Source organism: Schistocerca piceifrons, chromosome 6 (assembly GCF_021461385.2).
Source record: "Schistocerca piceifrons isolate TAMUIC-IGC-003096 chromosome 6, iqSchPice1.1, whole genome shotgun sequence".
Lineage (NCBI taxonomy): Eukaryota > Metazoa > Arthropoda > Insecta > Orthoptera > Acrididae > Schistocerca > Schistocerca piceifrons.
This window is the reverse complement of record NC_060143.1, coordinates 61,843,174-61,864,853: the sequence shown is the minus strand read 5'-3', so window position 1 is coordinate 61,864,853 and position 21,680 is coordinate 61,843,174. Positions and strand designations below refer to the sequence as shown.

At 42.4% G+C, this 21,680-nt stretch overlaps 1 protein-coding gene across 1 annotated transcript in view; it reads right to left on the bottom strand.

Annotated features, from left to right (window-relative positions):
• The window catches only part of LOC124802953 (dipeptidyl aminopeptidase-like protein 6), a 765,226-nt gene that overhangs the window by 105,139 nt on the left and 638,407 nt on the right, over positions 1–21,680 (bottom strand). The window contains exons 7-9 of the mRNA XM_047264042.1: positions 9,724–9,890; positions 8,577–8,683; positions 2,264–2,387 (exon numbers count right to left, since the gene is read on the bottom strand). Of these exons, the coding sequence (XP_047119998.1) occupies positions 2,264–2,387; positions 8,577–8,683; positions 9,724–9,890 (398 nt within the window). The remainder of the gene's footprint in view (positions 1–2,263; positions 2,388–8,576; positions 8,684–9,723; positions 9,891–21,680) is intronic.

Here is a 21,680-nt window from a genome sequence, read left to right as displayed (position 1 = left end):
GGTCAGCACATTCTCCAGATCTCTCACAAATTGAAAACGTCTGGTCAATGGTCGCCGAGCATCTGGCTCGTCACAATGCGCCAGTCACTACTCTTGATGAACTCTGGTATCGTGTTGAAGCTGCATGGGCAGCTGTACCTGTACGCGCCATCCAAGCTCCGTTTGACTCAATGCCCAGGCGTATCAAGGCCGTTATTACGGTCAGAGGTGGTTGTTCTGGGTACTGTTTTCTCAGGATCTATGAACCCAAATTGCGTGAAAATGTAATGACATGCCAGTTCTAGTATAATATATTTGTCCAATGAATACCCGTTTATCATCTGCATTTCTTCTTAGTGTAGCAATTTTAGTGGCCAGTAGTTTATTTCAACTTAACTACAAGATAAACTAGTACCAACAGGCACAGACACACCACCATCTATTTTATTTAATCTATCCTTTCTGAACACGGTTTGCACCTCTGTAAATATTTAGGCAGAATTTATCTCCGGCTTAAGCCAGCTTTCTGTTCCTATAACGATTTCAGCTACCGTGCTTTCTATCAGCGCTTGAAGCTCTGGTACTTTTCCAACACAGCTACGACAATTTACGACTACAATACCGACTGTTGCTTGGTTGATTCTCGTCGTTTCTTTGCCCTGTACCCTTCGAGACTGGAGCCCTTTTTGATATTTCGCGAGACTGTCTAATCTAAAAAACCGCTCAGTCCAAGCTACACAGCCCCTGCTACCCGTGTAGACGCCTTCTGTGTGTAGTGAACACCTGACCTATTTAGCGGAACCTGAAACCCCACCACCGTATGCAAATAAAACAAATATCATGAAAGACGCAAGTACTGGCGGTGGAAGCCTGCGTTATGTAACAGGATTTTGTTTCTCTGTTCTTACCGTGTGTCAGATTGCCTGATGGTTGGTTAAGCTTGGTCAACGGTCAGATGGCCTATCATGTTATTAGAAGTTCATTGATCGTATCCTCTGCTGATGCGCCAATCCACGACAACGGTCGCCTTGGTTATCAGGAGGGAGTCTAGTGAAATATCGGTTTCTGTCGTTATTCTCTATCAGATTCCCCGACGATGATGCAAGCCCGGGCAATTGTCATGCACTATTAGCAGGGATTCTAACGGTGTACTCTTTCTCTGTTGTTATCCTCTCTCTGATTACCTGATGATGGGCTAAGACCAAGCAACAATTGAATTTGAAATTGTGTAAAGACAGCTGACTGGTGCTTGTTTAGAAATAATATGTTATTTGGGTAGACCATTTAGTTTAGTCAACTGACACGTTTCTTGTGCAAAAATCACTAAACCATGGTAATTTCGGAATCGAGAAGGACAGTAACAACCACTCGTCTACGCAAAACCGTTAGCTATTGATAAGAGATTGTGCATCCAGCCTATGTTTGAACTAGTGGATATAGTCTCCACTTTTTATGTACATCTTCTTCTTACCAGGCGGTTGAGACAGATTGTTTGAGATCTCGGTGATTGTAGACCTCTAATTTTTATTCAGTCAAATCCGAACGAGCTTAAATTGGGTCACGTAGGTGAAAAAATCAGTTCGGAATATATGGGAGGGATTTCCAGTTTTAGTCTTTGCCTTACAACAAACGCAAACTTCGTGAGAACCGTAGTCGGAAACAATCGATTGAAAGTACTTTGAAATGATTTCCGAGCAAATTTTTGGGATGCTCTTAGTCTGTGTCAGGGTCTTAAGACCACGACTTGCTCGTTATTTACTGAAGTTCCTACTGTGAAAATGTCTCATGTCTCATGTTACCATTTCTTACGCAGCGTCATCATTATTCGAAACGCAAGAATGATGTTGACATCATCGGAACAGCGGTCTTTATCACGAGAGTCCCACAAGGACACAAGAACATAAGGACACAGCTCGGTATGTATGTGTAGGTAGCTAATTTTACGTGTTGTTGGCTGTAAACAATTAGTGATGTTTCTCCTATCCACTTCCTTTTTTGTACAGTTTTTATTGTGAGTAGTATCGTTATGTATACATACGACGCTCTTAAAAATTTGATATGGCATAATATGGAAATGTCATGTTAATGAAAGAAAGGGGTAATATCAGCTGAAGCAGTAAAAACGGGAATATAGTGACTACGTGTACTGTTCCAGCTCATCACGCTGCTCGGACTGAAGTATCCTTTGAAGAACCTCAAAAAAAAAAAAAAAAACGTTATTTGTTGTCAGAATATGTAGATGCGAGGCACTAAAACTACTCGCTATTTCTAGGCAGCTGCTGACCTCTTGGCAAATCCAGAGCGGATTCTTGCAGACGGTGACGATGGAGAGGTTCTGCGGCCGATTCATCCACACGACGGACACCTCGGTGACACTCACCCACGTCACAGCCGTGAAGTACAGCTCCCTGCAAGAGAAAATCCAACAAGTGTGTATGCGGTACCCTTCAGTAGCACTGAAATGGATACATGCAGAATCTCTGCAAAACACCTAAAGCTTTTCAAATCAAAGGTTAACTCTTTCGATTCCATTTGAGTTCGCACATCGAGAAGGGGTGAAGATGAGAACTTTGTATTACTTTAACTAGTCAAGAAATACAATGAGATCACGATTACTTCAATTTTAGGAATAGTGATGATTCAAGAATTCTAGTGGGAAAATACGGCTGCTTTTTGCTGTAAAGGATTTTCTACTTTAGTAACTGACTATCTTCTTTCATTGAAGATCATGTACTCACAGAATTTCTTCTGAAAGTGAAGTGTAATACGACTGTGCATGATCTTAGATTATTCTGCTAATTTTCTACATATGGAAGTACACTCCTGGAAATTGAAATAAGAACACCGTGATTTCATTGTCCCAGAAAGGGGAAACTTTATTGACACATTCCTGGGGTCATATACATCACATGATCACACTGACAGAACCACAGGCACATAGACACAGGCAACAGAGCATGCACAATGTCGGCACTAGTACAGTGTATATCCACCTTTCGCAGCAATGCAGGCTGCTATTCTCCCATGGAGACGATCGTAGAGATTCTGGATGTAGTCCTGTGGAACGGCTTGCCATGCCATTTTCACCTGGCGCCTCAGTTGGACCAGCGTTCGTGCTGGACGTGCAGACCGCGTGAGACGACGCTTCATCCAGTCCCAAACATGCTCAATGGAGGACAGATCCGGAGATCTTGCTGGCCAGGGTAGTTGACTTACACCTTCTAGAGCACGTTGGGTGGCACGGGATACATGCGGACGTGCATTGTCCTGTTGGAACAGCAAGTTCCCTTGCCGGTCTACGAATAGTAGAACGATGGGTTCGATGACGGTTTGGATGTACCGTGCACTATTCAGTGTCCCCTCGACGATCACCAGTGGTGTACGGCCAGTGTAGGAGATCGCTCCCCACACCATGATGCCGGGTGTTGGCCTTGTGTGCCTCGGTCGTATGCAGTCCTGATTGTGGCGCTCACCTGCACGTCGCCAAACACGCATACGACCATCATTGGCACCAAGGCAGAAGCGACTCTCATCGCTGAAGACGACACGTCTCCATTCGTCCCTCCATTCACGCCTGTCGCGACACCACTGGAGGCGGGCTGCACGATGTTGGGGCGTGAGCGGAAGACGGCCTAACGGTGTGCGGGACCGTAGCCCAGCTTCATGTAGACGGTTGCGAATGGTCCTCGCCGATACCCCAGGAGCAACAGTGTCCCTAATTTGCTGGGAAGTGGCGGTGCGGTCCCCTACGGCACTGCGTAGGATCCTACGGTCTTGGCGTGCATCCGTGCGTCGCTGCGGTCCGGTCCCAGGTCGACGGGCACGTGCACCTTCCGCCGACCACTGGCGACAACATCGATGTACTGTGGAGACCTCACGCCCCACGTGTTGAGCAATTCGGCGGTACGTCCACCCGGCCTCCCGCATGCCCACTATACGCCCTCGCTCAAAGTCCGTGAACTACACATACGGTTCACGTCCACGCTGTCGCGGCATGCTACCAGTGTTAAAGACTGCGATGGAGCTCCGTATGCCACGGCAAACTGGCTGACACTGACGGCGGCGGTGCACAAATGCTGCGCAGCTAGCGCCATTCGACGGCCAACACCGCGGTTCCTGGTGTGTCCGCTGTGCCGTGCGTGTGATCATTGCTTGTACAGCCCTCTCGCAGTGTCCAGAGCAAGTATGGTGGGTCTGACACACCGGTGTCAATGTGTTCTTTTTTCCATTTCCAGGAGTGTAATTTATATCGCTGCTCTTCAGCCGTCAACACGGAAGAAGAAGGAAGGAAGATCGAAGTTTAGTATCTGGTCGGCGAAGAGGTATTAGAGACCGAGCATGAGCTCGGATTAGGTAAGCGTACTGAAGGAAATCACCTGTGTCCTTTTATGAGGAATCATCCTCCATCAAATTTGAGCGGTTGAGGGAAGCAGCGAGACACGTAAATGAGAAAGGCTGTACACCTTCTTACCGCTGTTCCACTTCGCTTAGTAATCATCAGTAATGGCGACGCTACCGAGTTCAGTACCTCACCACGGGTTAGGTGATTACAAAGTGCTATACAGGAGCGAGCGGAGACACGTCTGCTTGAAGGCAGGATAGCTTTTGGGAACCTGTGAAGCGTCAACGACGTTAGTAAAATATTTTTAAAGTTCCATCATTTGTGTTCGATTCTAGCTAAAGTCTGTCCACTCAGCTCAGCATCTGCACGTTCAGGCGAGTTTAGCGACCACGGGCTGAAGCAGGTTGCCGGCGAGCAGGCGCGGCCAGTGGCCAGTGTAGCACAAAGGAGTCTCTGGCTGGCTGATGGAGTGTTCTCGGTCCCACTCCGAATTCTACGATGACCCTAGATGACCAGTCCGCGAAGTACCTGGTGTCGTTAGTCGTGTGGTCAGTCTATATCATCTCTAACACTAGTAGGCGTCAGCTTCCGGAGGCGCCTGAGTGTTGAACAGACGAAGATGATGGACACAGAATGCATTGTAACGTTGCGTCACAACGACGACGCCACTCAGTTGATAACCTGAGAAGATTTCGTAGCAGAATTTCTTCTGATCTCTGTACCTTACTTCTGTGCGCTATAAGAGTGCATGATATTAAAAATACAGATGCATATTTTCTTTTATATGGCGTCATCTAATCAGTGCAACGAAATATTTTGCCAAAGTGGTAGACGTAAAAGTCACTTGAATTTCTCTATTAGTGGTCTAAAAGATAACTCTGACATTTTTGCACGTGCTCAGTTGGAATCGGCCCACAGCTAAAACTATGAGTTTATGCCATGCACATTTTTGAGATGGAGTGTGACTGCACAGACACTGATGACAACCATTTTGGAATTTTACGACAGGTAATATGTTGTTACTTAGAAATTATGGCGATGTATCGATTGTGGATTGTATTTCATGAATGAAAACGCATATGTCATCTGATAGACTGAGCGTTTTCTCGTCGCACTCACACAGAGCTGCCAGGATATGATGTGTTAACACATACCCACGTAAATCACCGAGAGGGGCGGCATAGAAATGAAGGTTCCTAACGCTTTTTCTGGAGCAGCGAGTTTCAAATTCTGTCCGAACAGCTTGATTTAGGTAGGATTTTCTGTAGTTATTTTACATGTCTGGGGTACCTGTGCCTCTCTTCGTCCTTTTGCAAACACGTAAGTGTTGCGTCTGCGTTGACAACATTACAGACTCGAGGCTAAACTCTAAATTGAGAGGAAATCTATTAACTCGCTCCACATGTTTCCTTTCCTTCCACGTAAATTTTGAACTTCAACTACGGAAATATATTTAAGGATGAGAAAGTACGTGGAATATTCTCAGCAACTTTATTTGTCTGTAATCTTCTCTGTCATGAAACGGCGTCAGCGTTATGGACATAAGCACTTTCTGATTGTTTTTATGTAACTGGGCTCCCACAACGATGGTTTTGTCAGCCAAAAATACACTGACTGAAATAATTCACTAAAATGTTTTAATTTATGATGCGCATACAGAATCAGTGATAAGACAGTAGACGCGTTTTCGATAAGGTAGTGGTTCAAATTCTCGTCCAAAGATCTATATTTAGGTTATCTGTTATTATTTCCGTAAATCACTTAAGGCAAATACTAGAATGGTTCCTTGGAAACTACACGGTAGATTTCCTTCCTCAGTGGAACGTCTGCTCAGTCTCTAGTGACTTCGCCGCCGAAGGATCGTCAGGCAGTACACTTCTTTTCTTCCTTGGTGTTCGCATTATGTTATCATTGTAAGAGATATTATTATTATATTCTCAGGAGGCTTACAAGAAGAAAATATAACAAAGGAGGCTATAAACTAATTTTACTCTACAAATATGCATAGCAAGACTGCACAGAAAGTTATACGTATTCAACGAACTAAAATAATTACTAATTAAAAGTAAAACAACAATTTCGTCAGGGCGAACATGATACGTAACACAGAAGAAGTGTGTTTCATGTACTAGATCAATCCGCAAAGGAAAGCACTAGTTTGATACACTCCTGACAATATGAACTACGAATAAGTCTAATTACACTGATACATTTCGCAGATGAAGCTGTTTGTGAATTCGAAGAATAAATATAATGAAGAGGATAGTGAGACACAGGTACTAGAGTAAAACATTTAGAGACTGAAGTTAATCATCATCTGACAAGTGTTGTTATAGCGACGATCGTGTGCATCATCTTCACGATGATGAAAAGAATACCTAAAAATGTTGCCTCCAACCTAGAAATATTGCGACCACAAAGCAATACTGTTGACGTCTTTCTCGTTGTATGTCCAACTTGTTGTAGCATTGGCCTCAGACGAAACGTCGCAACCAGCAAAGGGATGTGCAGGCCAGTACCCTACTTTATTCTGCAGGCGCATCACCCTGAACCATGGCGTTCTACCATCAGTGCTGGACTGGAATGCTACATGCTGTAGCGCAATTCTGTGTTTTGTCAGCCAGCTTTTGTGACGGAAGTCATCTTACAGCCACAACACACACGGCTAATGACAGTATAAATGCTCCCCGATTAGCCGTTAACAGCATTACATTGGCGCCGTGCATTCAACCATCGTAGACTGCTCGTCAGTCGTCGGTTGAATGTATGACGTAGCAACATCGAGCATCAGCACCTAGGCGAAACTGTTGGTCTACAAGCTGCCACCTAGCCTTGATATGGTGCTACGCGGGGTAGCCGCGCAGTCAGGGGCGCCTTACCACGGTTAGCGTGGCTCCACCCGTCGGAGGTTCCAGTCTCTCCCTAGGGCATGGGTGTGTGTGTTGTCCTTAACGTAAGTCAGTTTAAGTTAGATTAGGTAGTGTGTAAGCCTAGGATCGTATGACCTCAGCAGTTCGGTCCCACAGGAACTTAACACCACCTAGACTTGATGGTTCTGGGATTCGAACTGGATCTGTAGAGGCAAACCCATCATTACCCTACACCCCAAACAGTCTCCCAGAGCTCTGAGTTCGACCAGAGTTGTCTTGAGGTACCAGCCAGCTGCCATGAGCTGCGTGCAGAGTACGCCAGTCCATCTGCAAGTACCCTGTATCTCGGAACTCGTGTCAGCAAGTCCTCCAACGCTGCCAGCGACTGTTATGCTACCACACCCTCCTGCTGCCGCAGTACATTCAATCGCTGCCCACTAGCCACAGCTAGCCTGTTCCTAGACCGCAGTCGTCGACCTCCTATTTGGAAGCTTCGTTTGCTAAAGAATTTTTGTGAGTAAGCGTTCCTGATTATGGAGACTCAACGGTACTGGAGAGCCCATCCCAAACTCTTTGCACAAACCAATTTTGGGGCTGCAGTGGCGTCCTGCAACACAGGTGCTAGTGTAGTAATCACAGCATAACACGATCGCTACAAACTGTACTGCGTGCTGCCTGGTCATGTAGGAAGTGGAAATACCAAGTAATATGACCCTCCAGCCCATTAAATCTCACCAAAGCTTAATAGGAATGAGGTCTGATAGGTATATCAGGCACCGAAATAGCGAAAAGTATTCTCCTAACCACTGCTGTACATAAGTCGTAAGCCACTGGGAGTTTGTATTTCCCCATGTGGGTACTACGATACAGAATCGAGGCCTGACATTACACAGAAATGTGTTTCACGAATTAAATCAATCCGAAAAGGAATGCACAAGTTTGATACGGTTCCCAGTCCTGACAGTATGAACTATGAACAAGTCTAATTATACTGATACATCTCACAGATCAATCGATTGGTAAATTCGAAGAACGAATGTAATGAACTAGAAAGTCAAATCCTGGAATTATAGCAGAAAATATAGAGACTACCTGCAGTTATCTCTATATGCACAGTTTCTCGTTTGATAGAGGTAAATAATTATTTGTCCAGTGAGCTCATATCTAAAATGGGTAAATAACATCAAGATGCAGGCGTGACATACTTTAATGCATAAAACGTCAATTCATACTTCGCAGAGAACTGTGAAAGATGCCTTTATGAATTAGCAGATGAGAAACGGCTGATGATGATTTAGTATTTCCACTGAACCAGAATGCACTGTAAATCAACCTGACTTCAGAGCCTACCGAGAGTGTGGCGGCGAACACGCAGGGTGGCTTACTTTGTGTGGTTGAGCGCACTCGGTGGCTTCAGGTCCCTGGTGCGGATGTTCTTCGGGTCCGCCAAGTCAGCCACTGACAGCGTCACCACAGGATTAGGCGTTCCGGGCTGTGGACACAGACCACTCCTGTAGCTAGTGCTTGATATTAAACACGGTACATACAATTAACCTTCCACTCTTTTTGAAGGATAAGAATAATGACACAGTACTGTGTAACTAGTGAAGATGCAGGACATTCGCAACTCACATGCATGATTAATTAATTTAAAGAGATCCGCTTCATTTGAATTAATGGTTTAGCCAAACCACGACCGGTTTCGGGATGTTAAAATCCCATCTTGAGGTGCTTAAAATTGTTGTGTTTGGTAATGCACAACGTGCTATCGGGCCAGTCAGTGGAAGGGCTCTAAATCACTATCTCTCAGGCGGAAACTCTCTGCTGTAGGCAGCTGCACGGTATCAAGTCCCGAAATCGGTCATGGCTTCCATAAATCATTTTTTCAACTGAAGATATCTTTAAATTAATTAAATAGTCAAGAAGTAATAAAGTCACCGGAAAGTATACTAGTAACCCTTCCAAAGAGAGCACAGGCGTCTTTGGAGAGCTGTACACCTGCTGTACGATATGTGCTGTTATTACTGTATAATGGTTAAGAAGTGAAATACCTTATCATTCAGACTAAAATTAGAAAAAATAAGAAATAAACTTATAACTGAAGCCGAATCCTCCACTTTAAGTATCTTTACCTACTCATTAGCCATGCCATTAGCTGTTTAGTGCTGTTTAAGATGTCTTGAATGCAGATACTTATAGTAAATGACATTTCTGGGTTCCCAAGTTGCCACTCTTTGGCATTCGCTTTCTGCTAAAAATATTTGCATAACGAAATGTTGATACAGAAATTTTTGTATGTTTATTTGCTACTATGGACGGACTAACGCTGTGAAGTCGGAGTGTATGATTTTTTCTTCACGCTGTACATTATGCATATTTGTTTCAGAAGCAGTTCGTAAACTTGAGGATATACTTACTGTGGGCCTACAGGATGAACAGCGTGTGTGTGTGTGTGTGTGTGTGTGTGTGTGTGTGTGTGTGTGTGTGTGTGTGTGATTGAGTGATCTAATGCGACGTGGGTCGAGAGGTTACCTTGGGGTAGCGCAGGCTACGGATCTCGGGGTACAGCTTTCCGTCGTCCTGCGTGCCGAACCAGGGGAAGCGCTGTTCCTCCACGAGCGTGTCGTTGAACGTGGCGAAGAGCAGCAGGTGGCCGTCGTTGGACATCCACAGCGCTTCGTTGCTGCCCAGCACCTCCTCTGTACAAACACAAACGCACTACTCAGACCCAGGCCGTAGCCGCAGGCGGTGGAGACACGTAGTCCACCACATTTTAAACCAGAATACATTCACTAGCACTGAAGATAGTGCATCAAGAGGCGAGCATCGGATTGAAATGAATTTTTTTTTGGACGTAGTGATACAGATGAGAGATTCACTTCATCCCCAAATGAAAGCAAGTAACAAATACAGCGAGAACAAGAGGACAAATACAGTGCTACATCAATAACGCATTGGTCCACCTTTTGCTGAAATGCATGCTGCAACACGGTCCGGCATCGAGTTGACGTCTAACGATTTTCTGAGGTAGACTGGTCCACGAACCTCGAACAGCGACACGGTGACACGGTGGCGTCTGGCGTTTCACCTGGTCCCATACGTAGGGGAGCAGGTCGGCTGTGAGAGACAGAACGTGGCATAGGAAGTCTGCAGCAACCCGAGCTGTATGCGGACAAGCATTATCTTCCTGGAAAAGTGCCCGTGGTGCACCATGTAGGAAAAGTTCCACATGGTGTCGGAGAATGTCATCAACAATACGCCGGCCCGTAATTAGAGGGCTATGCCTCTACCTCTACCCCCCCCCCCCCCCCCTCATAGAAATTAATAGTAACCAGATGAATCATGATGCCTCAAAAAGAAACATACACATCGTTATTATTTGCACGACGATTCTGATTGTGTAATCAGATGTTCAATATCTTTATCTGTTTAAAGTTTAGTATTTGACGTTAAATTATACAAGTAAAATCCAGGAACGAATTTCCAAAATAGAAACTCTTCATCCGATTTGTGGATCACCGTGTCTCTAGAAAGCTGTTAGTGTAAACCTAAATTGGTATGAATTACAGGCATGTAACTTGAATAGTAAATGCGTTATTGGAGGTCAAAGTGACGGATTACTATCGATAGTGTCAGACCATAAGTACTCCACAGTTACACGCAAAAACGGTAGCAGCATGCTTATAAATATATTTATTCATCTATGTTTTTGTTTATATCCGATATGTACTATTCATGGAGAAATTGGTTAAATATTTACTGTGTTGTAGAGAGCATATACACATTAGGCTACTGGCCTACCTTTTGCTTCTTTTCTTTTGATATATGATTATTTAATTCTACGGTATATTGATAATTTTCACTTATGGACCGTCTGACAGCAACTGAATAAAACACAATTTTAGTGCCATACGCGTTTCGCCTTTATTTTCTGCAAGGCATCATCAGTGGCCTGAAATATGTACATATGTTAGCTATTTTATTTACATTTTTGTCACTGTGCCTATAGGTTATAAACAGTTCTGGTGGTTGGTATTTCCTATTAAGTAGTAATGTTTTGAACTGTACTTACAGGTTGCGTAGGCAGTTTCTTACATATTACGCTCCTGTTGCATTTTTGGTGTTGTTCTTCTTTCTATGAGCGCTAATTTGCTGTTTTTTCCACATTCCACAGCACTATGCACTGAACGCTTGTTTTAATGCAATGTTTTGTTTTCTGTTGCCGACTGTCAAATGTTTTTGCCAAAGATCGAATATTACTGCCAAACTTATGAGTGTAACTATTGAAGTATCTGTGGTCTGTTCGTGTATGCATTTGTGTGTGCGTTTGTGTATGTGTGTGTGTGTGTGTGTGTGTGTGTGTTTTTTTGGTGTGGTATTAATTTAATTTAATTTTATTTTATTGTATTTATTTATTTTTGTTTTTGTCCTGTGTATGTGTGTGTGTGTGTGTGTGTGTGTGTGTGTTGTGGTGTGATATGTATTTTTTTATGCTGTGTGTGTGTGTCTGTCTGTATTTTGGTGTTACGTAATTTTTTTTTTGGGGGGGGGGGGGCGTGTATGTGTGTGTGTGTGTGTGTGTGTGTGTGTGTGTGTGTGTGTGTGTGTGTGTGTGTGTGGGTGCTGAAAATAAAGGCGAAACGCGTATGGCACTAAAATTGTGTTTTATTCAGTTGCTGTCAGACGGTCCATAAGTGAAAATTATCAATATACCGTAGTATTACGCGCAACTGAGGAGGACAGGACCACAAAAGTTGATTATTTAATTGTTTATGTATTTAATAATGTGTGTTAGAGCGTCTTTATGGTCCAGCCGTGGGAATATATATTTAATTTCAAGTATTTAAATATAGATCCAGTATTTCGGATATGTTTCATTACGTTTGTGAGTGTGCGTTGGTTTGAACACAGGGTGGTACCGCTCTAACCAATCACAGCGATCATTGCAAAAAAGACACGTGGAGAGACTGTATGGAAGTGGGGAGGAGTCCTGAGCAGGGCGGCAGTTCTGGACGGTGCGGCACAGGACACGGGAGTGAGTGCTGGACGCGCACAGTATAGCGCAACGGACGCACAATCGGAGGACAGTGGAGCAGTTTGCGCGTGGTCACGGAGGACACAAATATTTCGGAGTGCCGACCTATGCTCTTGTGTGATTTCCGTGGCTTCTGCAGTGAAGACGTAGTGTGCGTTAAGAAGTGAATATCTCGCGAGTTATGTTGTTGTTCATAACTACTTACGTGCCGGCCGGGGTGGCCGACCGGTTCTAGGCGCTACAGTCTGGAACTGCGCGACCGCTACGGTCGCAGGTTCGAATCCTGCCGCGGGCATGAGTGTGTGTGACGTCCTTAGGTTAGCTAGGTTTAACTAGTTCTAAGTTCTAGGGGACTGATGACGTCAGAAGTTACGTCCCATAGTGCTCAGAGCCATTTTTGAACTAATTACGTGCAGTGGGAATCTATTGTTTCCCTGTTATTCAACTTATATTTTATTTAATTTCTGGACCATCGCCACCAATAAGTGCATCGCAGAAATATACCGCATTCTCAAAAGTACTTCTACTATCGTATTCATTATTTAAAGTCATTGAGATAGTACCTGCAGATTTTATTTAATTGTAATTTTTTCATTTATAAATTTACATGTTACTTTCATAATTCGCAATTGCCGAGTGATAGAAGCCTTCGACCATTAGATTCATGTGTGCATTCTTATACTGTAGACTCAGCAGTATTTGGCCAGTAATGCAGCAAGTATGTATCCCGGCCCCTAGACAACGAAACCAGCCAATACTTTTACTATTTCAACTCTGAGTCGGAGGGTGCGTAGTAATTTGAAAGCCTGCAAGTTTAAGTAAAAATTTTATCAGGAAGTTTCAACAATAGTGTTGCAGTCACAGAGAAGAGACGAGCATGAAGTCAGTTATTCGGCCTCAGGATTTCCGTTTTCAGATCTAATTTTCGCAGCCACGTAGTTGCACCCACCATACGTTAGGTGACTGAATTGGTGTTCATGCTTTTTCAGGACTTTTCTTTAAATCATTAACATTTTTTGCAATCGTAGGCCATATTGCAATTGCATATCGTTCACTTATGTATCCCCCAAATTTTCACAAATATTATAGTTCGTATTTCCAATCCCATGTCCGTATGTAAAATGTTTGTATTCTTGACTCAGTGCATAAGTCATTTTGACGTCTCTTTGCAATAAACTAGAATCTTTTGTTGAGCGTTATTTTCCTTTTGTATTGTGATGGATTCCTTCATAAATATATCCTTGTCAGGTGTGGTAGCCACAATTCCGTGTTTCATTGGGCTATCTCTAGCAATTTTCACTTAATAAGACGTTATCCATTGTGCGACCTTGTTTCTTTTAAATTTGGATGATATTTTGGGGCGCTTTCCATCCCTGAAAGTCACTGGGGATATGATCTGTAGCATCTTAGGGCTATGCTAAAAAGGTAAACTGTACCTCCCAGCTAGCACTTTATTCAGGTCTCACCCACTATAAACATATGTCAACAGTTTACCAGCTACAACAATTAACGCGCTATGGAATAGATTTGAAGCAGCATGGAATGACGTTCCCGTATTTGTATAACAAGGGAATGGTCCACTCCGACATGTAGAAATCTGCCCTGAAGTTTTTATACACGAAGGAGACACTGAAAGAAATAAAATGACAAAATTTTGAATGCCAAGCACACTGCAAGGGTTTAAAAAAATGCTGAAAATTGGCAAATTCTTAGCCGGTCACGCGGCTCGAGAACTGTACACTCCTACTGTAGTTATAACAGATAGTGCATGAAAAACATGGCAAGCGGATATCCCTGATTCTCAGCTCATTGATAAACAGATAACACTGGGCAACGTGATCGTTATTTGCGTAGTGGATTTCATTTTTCGTTGATAGTTTGTCTGTAACAATTGTTCAGTCACTATTATCTAGAACCCACAACTCATTTAATATCCATAATAATTAGCAGTTCCCTTTGCGCTATTACTAACAAGGGAACCTCCCCATCGCACCCCCCTCAGATTTAGTTATAAATTGACACAGTGGATAGGCCTTGAAAAACTGAACACAGATCAATCGAGAAAACAGGAAGAAGTTGTGTGGAACTACGAAAAAATAAGCAAAATATACAAACTGAGTAGTCCATGTGCAAGATAAGCAACATAAAGGACACTGTTAGTTGATTAGCGCCGTGGTCTCGTGGTTAGAGTAAGCGACTGCAGAACGCAAGGTCCTTGGTTCGAATCCTGCCTCGAGTGAAAATTTTACTTTCTTTATTTTCACGAAGTTGCGATCTGGCCGTTCATTCATTGACGTCTCTGTTCACTGTAATAAATTTAGTGTCTGTGTTTTGCGACCGCACCGCAAAACCGTGCGATTAGTAGACGAAAGGACGTGCCTCTCCAATAGGAACCGAAAACATTTGATCGCAAGGTCATAGGTCAACCGATTCCTCCACAGGAAAACACGTCTGATATATTCTTTACGACACTGGTGACGGCATGTGCGTCACATGACAGGAATATGTTGTCGACCCACCTAACTTGCACACTTGGCGAATGGGTAAAAAGATTATTCTACCTTGACCGATTTAGGTTTTCTTGCGGATGTGATAATCACTCCAAAAAAAGTGATGAAAACATAAGAGTTTGTCACATAAACTGCATCAAATGAATGCAACAGTTTCAGAGTCGCACAGTTTTTCCTGTGCTCTGTCAAAACATATGTTTTTTACGTTTTCAAATGTTTCCGTGCGTAGACCGTCAAATTCTGTATATGGCCAAGCAAATCTGAAAATGTCCTGGAATTTTGGGAGCGAAGTTGGTTATGTGTGAGTGCCTGAACTTTGATAATTATCTGAAAATAAAAAATTAAAATTTTCACCCGAGAGAAGATTTGAACCAAGGACTTGTCACTCCACAGCTGCTCACGCTACCCACAGGACCACTGCGCTCGTAACCTAACACGCTCATTGATGTTGCTTACGTTGCGCATGGACTACTCAGTTTGTATATTTTGCTTATTTTTTTCATAGTTCCACACAACTTCTTCCTGTTTTCTCGATTGATCTGTGTTCAGTTTTTCAAGGCCTATCCCTGTGCCAACTTATAACTAAATCTGAGGGGGGTGCGATGGGGAGGTTCCCTTGTAAGTGTTGACAGTAGAGATGAAGCTGAATTACTTTTATTTGTATTTTCTCCAGAGCCGGCTGTTGTGGCCGACCTGTTGTAGGCGCTGCAGTCCGGAACCGCGCTCCTGCTACGGTTGCGGGTTCGAATCCTGCCTCTGGCATGGATATGTGTGATGTCTTTACGTTAGTTAGGTTTAAGTAGTTCTGAGTCTAGGGGACTGATGACCTCAGATGTTAAGTCCCATAGTGTTCAGAGCCATATGAACCATTTTGTATTTTCTTCATACATTCTTGCTAAAAGCAGCTTTCCTTGTGCAGGTTCCAGAGTTTCATAGTAATGTGGGACCCAATCAATGTTTTCAACCTTGCAAAGACAAATATGAACAACTTGTTATGGCATCGAACTCCCCTACTTTTCCCGAAGACTTACATATGTCTTAGTAAATTTCTTGGAAATTCATTTGAATGATGTCGACATTTCACTAGAAATTGTGTAAAGATGAGAAGAAACAGGGAATAACACTGACAATTCCGTGAATTGTGGTTCGTACGATGATTGTTGTGTGAACCGGATCAAAAATGCAATACTTTCAAAGTCCAAAGAAAACATGGACACTAATATCTTTCACTGACAAGAAATGTTTGCAATTTTTTTCGTTAAACTAGGGAGAGGGAAAGCGTAAAGAATGTTAAACAATGTACAAAGTCAGTTTCATTTCGCAAAATCTAAATGTAAATTGCATAAATGGAAGAAAGATTTACATGGTGCGAAATGCGTCAAAATGAAACTCAGTGAAGTAGGAAAGAATAGCTATCCGTGAGATTTAGAGCTGCTCGTGGTAGCCAATGCACCGTTACTGAGGGATACCTATGAGACTGTCCTATCGTTACACGGTTTGTGAAATTTTACTTTAAGTAAACTTCACAATTTTGCAACTTCCATTATCGTATACGTGTAAAGAAGTCATTAATAGCTAATACTATAAATAAATTCGTAGTTGACGTAAAGATGAAGATTCTTGTCATTACTTAAAATGTTGTGAACAAACAGAGTCAGGTTTGATGCAGGATCTATGTACAAACAACAATTTATCATTTCGAGCGACCGAGTTGCTTGTGCAGTCAGTGGGTTAGAGCTTCCACAGCTTCATATCTGCCTTCATGAACTTCGATGCATATTAGGACCAAATAATAAAAAAAGGGTTATTTAGTTGCAAAAATCTAGTAACTGATACAGGAAAATCTGAAAAAAATGGGAGACAATAACATTGAGATTATGCTCCAAACCTGTTCCTAGCAGCTGCAGAATTTAATTAACTGCTTTTGTTGGAATTTTGGTCTGGATATAACTCCCCTGTCATTAGGTGGACGACGAGAAGACTTAATGCGAGGGTTATTCGGAAAGTAAGGAACTATAGGTCGCGAAATGGAAACCACAGAGAAAATCAAAATTGTTTTCTTTGTACATTTAGCTACACCTTCCAGGCACTGTCTCTATGCTGTTCATTTTTGAAACATAACCTACGACCAGCTTAGAGACAAAAGTGATGACACATTCTGCAGGACCTGACCATCATTTTGCAGGACAATGCTCATGCACGTACATTGCAAGCTGTTACCGACTTGTTTGACTGATGGGGCTGCTAAGTGCTATACCACCTACTGCACTCCCCTGACTTCTGCCCTCGTGAGTTCAGCTCGATTTCTAAACTGAAGGAAACACTTCACAGCATTCCCTTCAGAGCTGCTACAATTTCATCGGGCAATAAACCGCGCCGCCTGAACTGTCAACACGACTGGCACTGCTAAGAGTATCCTACGACTTCCACATCGCTGGAAACGAGTTATACACAATGCTGGTGACTGCTTTGAAGGTCAGTAAAACTTTTAAACGCGTATCTATATTGTACGAGTTGTAAATAAATAGTTGCCACTATTAAAGTTCCAACCCTTGTATATTCCTTGAATTTCATTGCTCTAAGTATGGTGAAATCATGTACACCTTAATATTTTAAAGCAAACATACATAATTCGAAGCTTTCCTTGAATGTAGATGTTGGCAGTGTCTCTTAAATTGTTGTTCTTCTTAAATGATTAATACCTTTTTTTAAAGAAGTTCCTGTTGCTTTTAACTGAGAGAAAAGTGTAAAATCTGATGGTTAACATTTCCATTAAGAATTAGCTAATTCTGAACCTTTCTCAAGCGCTTGAGTTGGAGTGTGGGTTATACTACGTGTCTTTTATTTAAATTATATTTCTTAAAACACTGGGAATGTTTTCTTAATTGAAAAATTTTGGGTCTTGTTTAAATACAATGTGTAAACTAAAGGGCGAAAGATGTTTTCTTTAAACCTTGTGTAGCTGTTCCTCGTTCCCTTAGCCTTTTTTGTAAAAATGTAATTGCGTTTTACTTGGCCATGTCAATAAGCAGATGTTTAATCTTGTGCCACAGTATCTTTCTCAAACTTTCTGCTGGTAAGTTCTCACAAGTTCTGTCGGGGTAAGTAAAGATACAACGCAAAAGCTAACCAAAAGATCCGACGGTCGTAGCATAAGTGTCTTCAGGCGTCCTATAAATTCCTCTGAATTCTGCGTCTAATAGTTACATTTGCCAACGGTGGGTCCCAACAGTGAAGTAAGATATTTAGCCACGAAATATGTTTTGGGCTGCACTGTTGCTCACTATTAGGCGAACCGGAGACCTATCCTTACGGATCTTCACTAGGCCATAAAGTCTTGGGTTAACTGCAGCCTGTTAGCGCAGGCCCTTAATGAGTAAATTCGGAAGAGAACTCTTCTTCAGAAGATCTGTTTTTTCCCGGAATCTTGCCAGTCGAACCCTCTCTTAGCTTGCCATAAACAGGATCGTCGAGCAGTGCCTCTATCTTACTGTTGCATTCAGCACGTGAGAGAGTACTGTGATGTACCCCTCGTTGGCAGGTAAAATGACGAGATTTTTGTCCGTCCTAAAGTTTCGCAGAACCTGCCTTTATGCCGAATTGATATTAAACGGTTTCGGTAGGGCTCGGGTCACAATTTGGCAGCTACCCGTCCTAATTTTTTCATCAACGTCACTGGGAAGCTTCAAAATGGCCTGTTCTACCTTAGCTATCATATTTATAAATGGAGCTGTCCCGGGTGTTGATACACAGTTCAGACCTTTCTCGATCACCGAAACCGCTGAGTCTTCCAGGATAATATCCGTGAAATTAATCACCGTGCGTCGACCTGGTGTATTCCCTTCTTGCGATTGGGCCTCGAGAGGAGTATACTTGTTATTCGGTGAAGCTTACCTTGTTGCTTATACTAATCAACCAGCATTCAGGTGACACTATCTACCCAATCCCAGGATACTGTTGAGAGTTTGAAATAGATCTTTTTGATGCAGTGACTGAACAATTTGCTTGTTACGACGTCTTATTAAAGAGGCCATAATGCATAGAAATCTGTCTCTCTTATTACGTAACTTGTTAAACTCGTTTATGTCGTTTGCCATCTCCTCCCCGTAAAGTTACCAGATGTGATTTTCCAGGCTTTCCCGAAGGATCGGTTGCAAATACACTTCTCGGGTTTGCCGCTGGATCATGTTGCGCGAAATCCAGAATGTTTCGTCGATACACATTCTCATCTTCAGGTGATGGTAACTGTTGTTGTCACTGCTACAAGGCGCGACTGATGATAATCGCACGGCGGTGTCGAAATTTATCAGGGTGGGAGCAGGCAATACACTTGTACGGGAAGACGCTCGTGGTGGGAGGAGAGTTGTGCACATAGCGCCCCTATCCTGGACTATGCTCTCAAGAAGGCAATACATATCCGTACGGGGGGCAGTCTTATCATCTTGGATGCAGGTTTTCAATTAAGCGCCTCTTGGAATACAGAAATGGCTTACATTGAATTAAAACAGGAGAAATAACAACTTCAGACTCGATGCAGCTCATTCCGGAGATTTGGTTCAGCTTTTAACCACAAGAGCGCACAATTGCACAGTCATTGCCCACAACGTACGCGAGGAAGGTCTTCAGTGACTCCACGCAGAGGGCACACACTGAGCGCCGCTTTCCTCCAACTGCGAGAGTCTTCTCGCACACGCATGTTGGTTCTCCTTACCTGATAAATTTCTACGTCGCTGGGCGATTATGTATATCGACGAAATATTGTGCCATTTACATAATATGATCCGGCCGCAAATCCGAGAATAGTACTTTCATCAGCCAGATTGCTCAGATGTGCGACTCATGCTGAACCTGGTATGTAATACAGAGCCTGACTAGCATACTTCAAAACCTTAAGCAGCAAAACTACGTTAAAAACTCTGGTCAATGCATAGCATCGACATAAACTATGTAAAAACAACAACTGTACCAAAAGAGTAGAACCATAAAGAGACGTCTAGGACGACAGAGAGATCCGAACTTGCACTTTCTTTTTTTTTTTTATTCATTAATGTTTCAGATTCAAGCCAGAGGGATGAAACGTACCTAAGAACGTCGGTAAACTAGCAAAACAATTTGTTCCTAATTCTTTTTTATACAAAAAGCAAAATTAGCGCAGTGAGAATTCGCCAGTACTTTGCAAGCTTCATTTGCCTGTACAGAAATTTGCGTTCCATAAAATGCAATCAGAGGATAATTTTTTCTTTTTTCTTTCTTTGGTTGTCTCTGTTGGAACTGAATGAACGTAGCCTGCCAACGATACGCTCTGTACTGAAGAAACTGTGTTATTTTTGCTGTCAGTAACTCGAAAGTTCCTACGAAGTATCCCAACAATTGTCTTTTTGCGTGTACGTGTCAAGAAATATAACCCACTGGATGATATTATTTCGTTTTGGGTACATGTGAAACGCCAGCCATAATATGCGTCCAGGAATGAAATTCGGTTATTGACAGATCTGTCGGTTCCCTTGTCAGTAGCAGTTACTGCACATTGATGTCAACTTGAAGTGTGCGAATCCGCTCCTGAAGACATTGTATTCTAGAAAATTTTGAAAAGGGAAATTAAGTGTCAGACCACTTTTAATAAAATCTAAAATAATAATAATTATATCTCGTTTCTACTACATTTGTAACAAATCTAGGTTTTCTGAGACATAAATTTACTGTTGCTCTACGATATATGTTGTACTTACATGTAGAACAACACGATATATATAGTTTTGTTTTGTGTTTTCCGCGGGTTATTCGATTCGTATGGGTAATCTGAAAACTTTCTAAATACCGATGTAAATTAATATACTATAAATGTTGAACGCCATTTCGCATTTACACGTTTTTGTTCTCACAACTGACATCAGGTTGATTGCGGTTTCGCACCGAATTTTCTTCGTAGCTTCATTTGTTGTCGCTTTTAATAGCCTGAATACGGAGTTGTGGATGGGGAGTTGGCAAAAATCACAGTTTCGATGATTGTCACAATGTTTATCTTAAGCCTAGAGTATTGTTTAACTTCATGGCATATTTAGTTTTACATTAAATCGACTGACTGTAGCTTTGAGTTATGGTCGTATCAACGAGTAGATTTTGAGCGTACCGATCTTAATTATTATGTAAGAAGAAATTGAACACCGAGTAGATTTTGTTTCTGTAAGTCTATCCTTTTGATTGATGGTTTGAGGGACTTCGGCCGTCCACTTACGTAATAAAATGGAATTCCTGAAGCCGTTCTTTCGATGTTATTTTTATATAGCTATCAGTTTCTGTGACTAATGCATCATTTTAAGCCTTAACTGACGCTGAGGGGGTTAACTCCAATCTTACACACGATCACATGTGTGGCCAAGATCTACGCATGGTTTCCGTAGACTGTAACAACGATGTTGTGTCTCCAACCATCAAGAACGTTGATACAGTCTACGGAATCCAGTGCATAAATGTTGCCCACTTATGGGATCGTGTATATGATTCGAAATAACCCACTCAGTGTCAGTCAAGGCCTGAAGGTGATGTATTGAATCAGCGAATCTGGTAGCGGTATAATAAATAACATCGAAAGAACGGCTGCAGGTGTTCCGTTTTATTACATGAGCAGATTTTGAACTTACTGTTCTTAACTGTGTTATAAGAGGAAATTGTACAGATAATTACGTGTGTACTTTGGAAAAATTCTCTTGTCCGTCTTAGCTTGTACTTGTTATCCATTTTTCTACTGAATTTAAATTTCTTGTGTCCTTAATGAAAAATTGCCTCCTGTCGCAGAGTGCAACTATTGCGGTTTGTAGTAACAGTTTAAGTCTATATTACGCGTCGCTGTGACTCGTGCTTTGCTCATTCTATAAATCTGAAAATTGTTTTCTCCCTTTACAATAGGTTTAACACCATTACACAGTCGCAAAATGCCTACCACA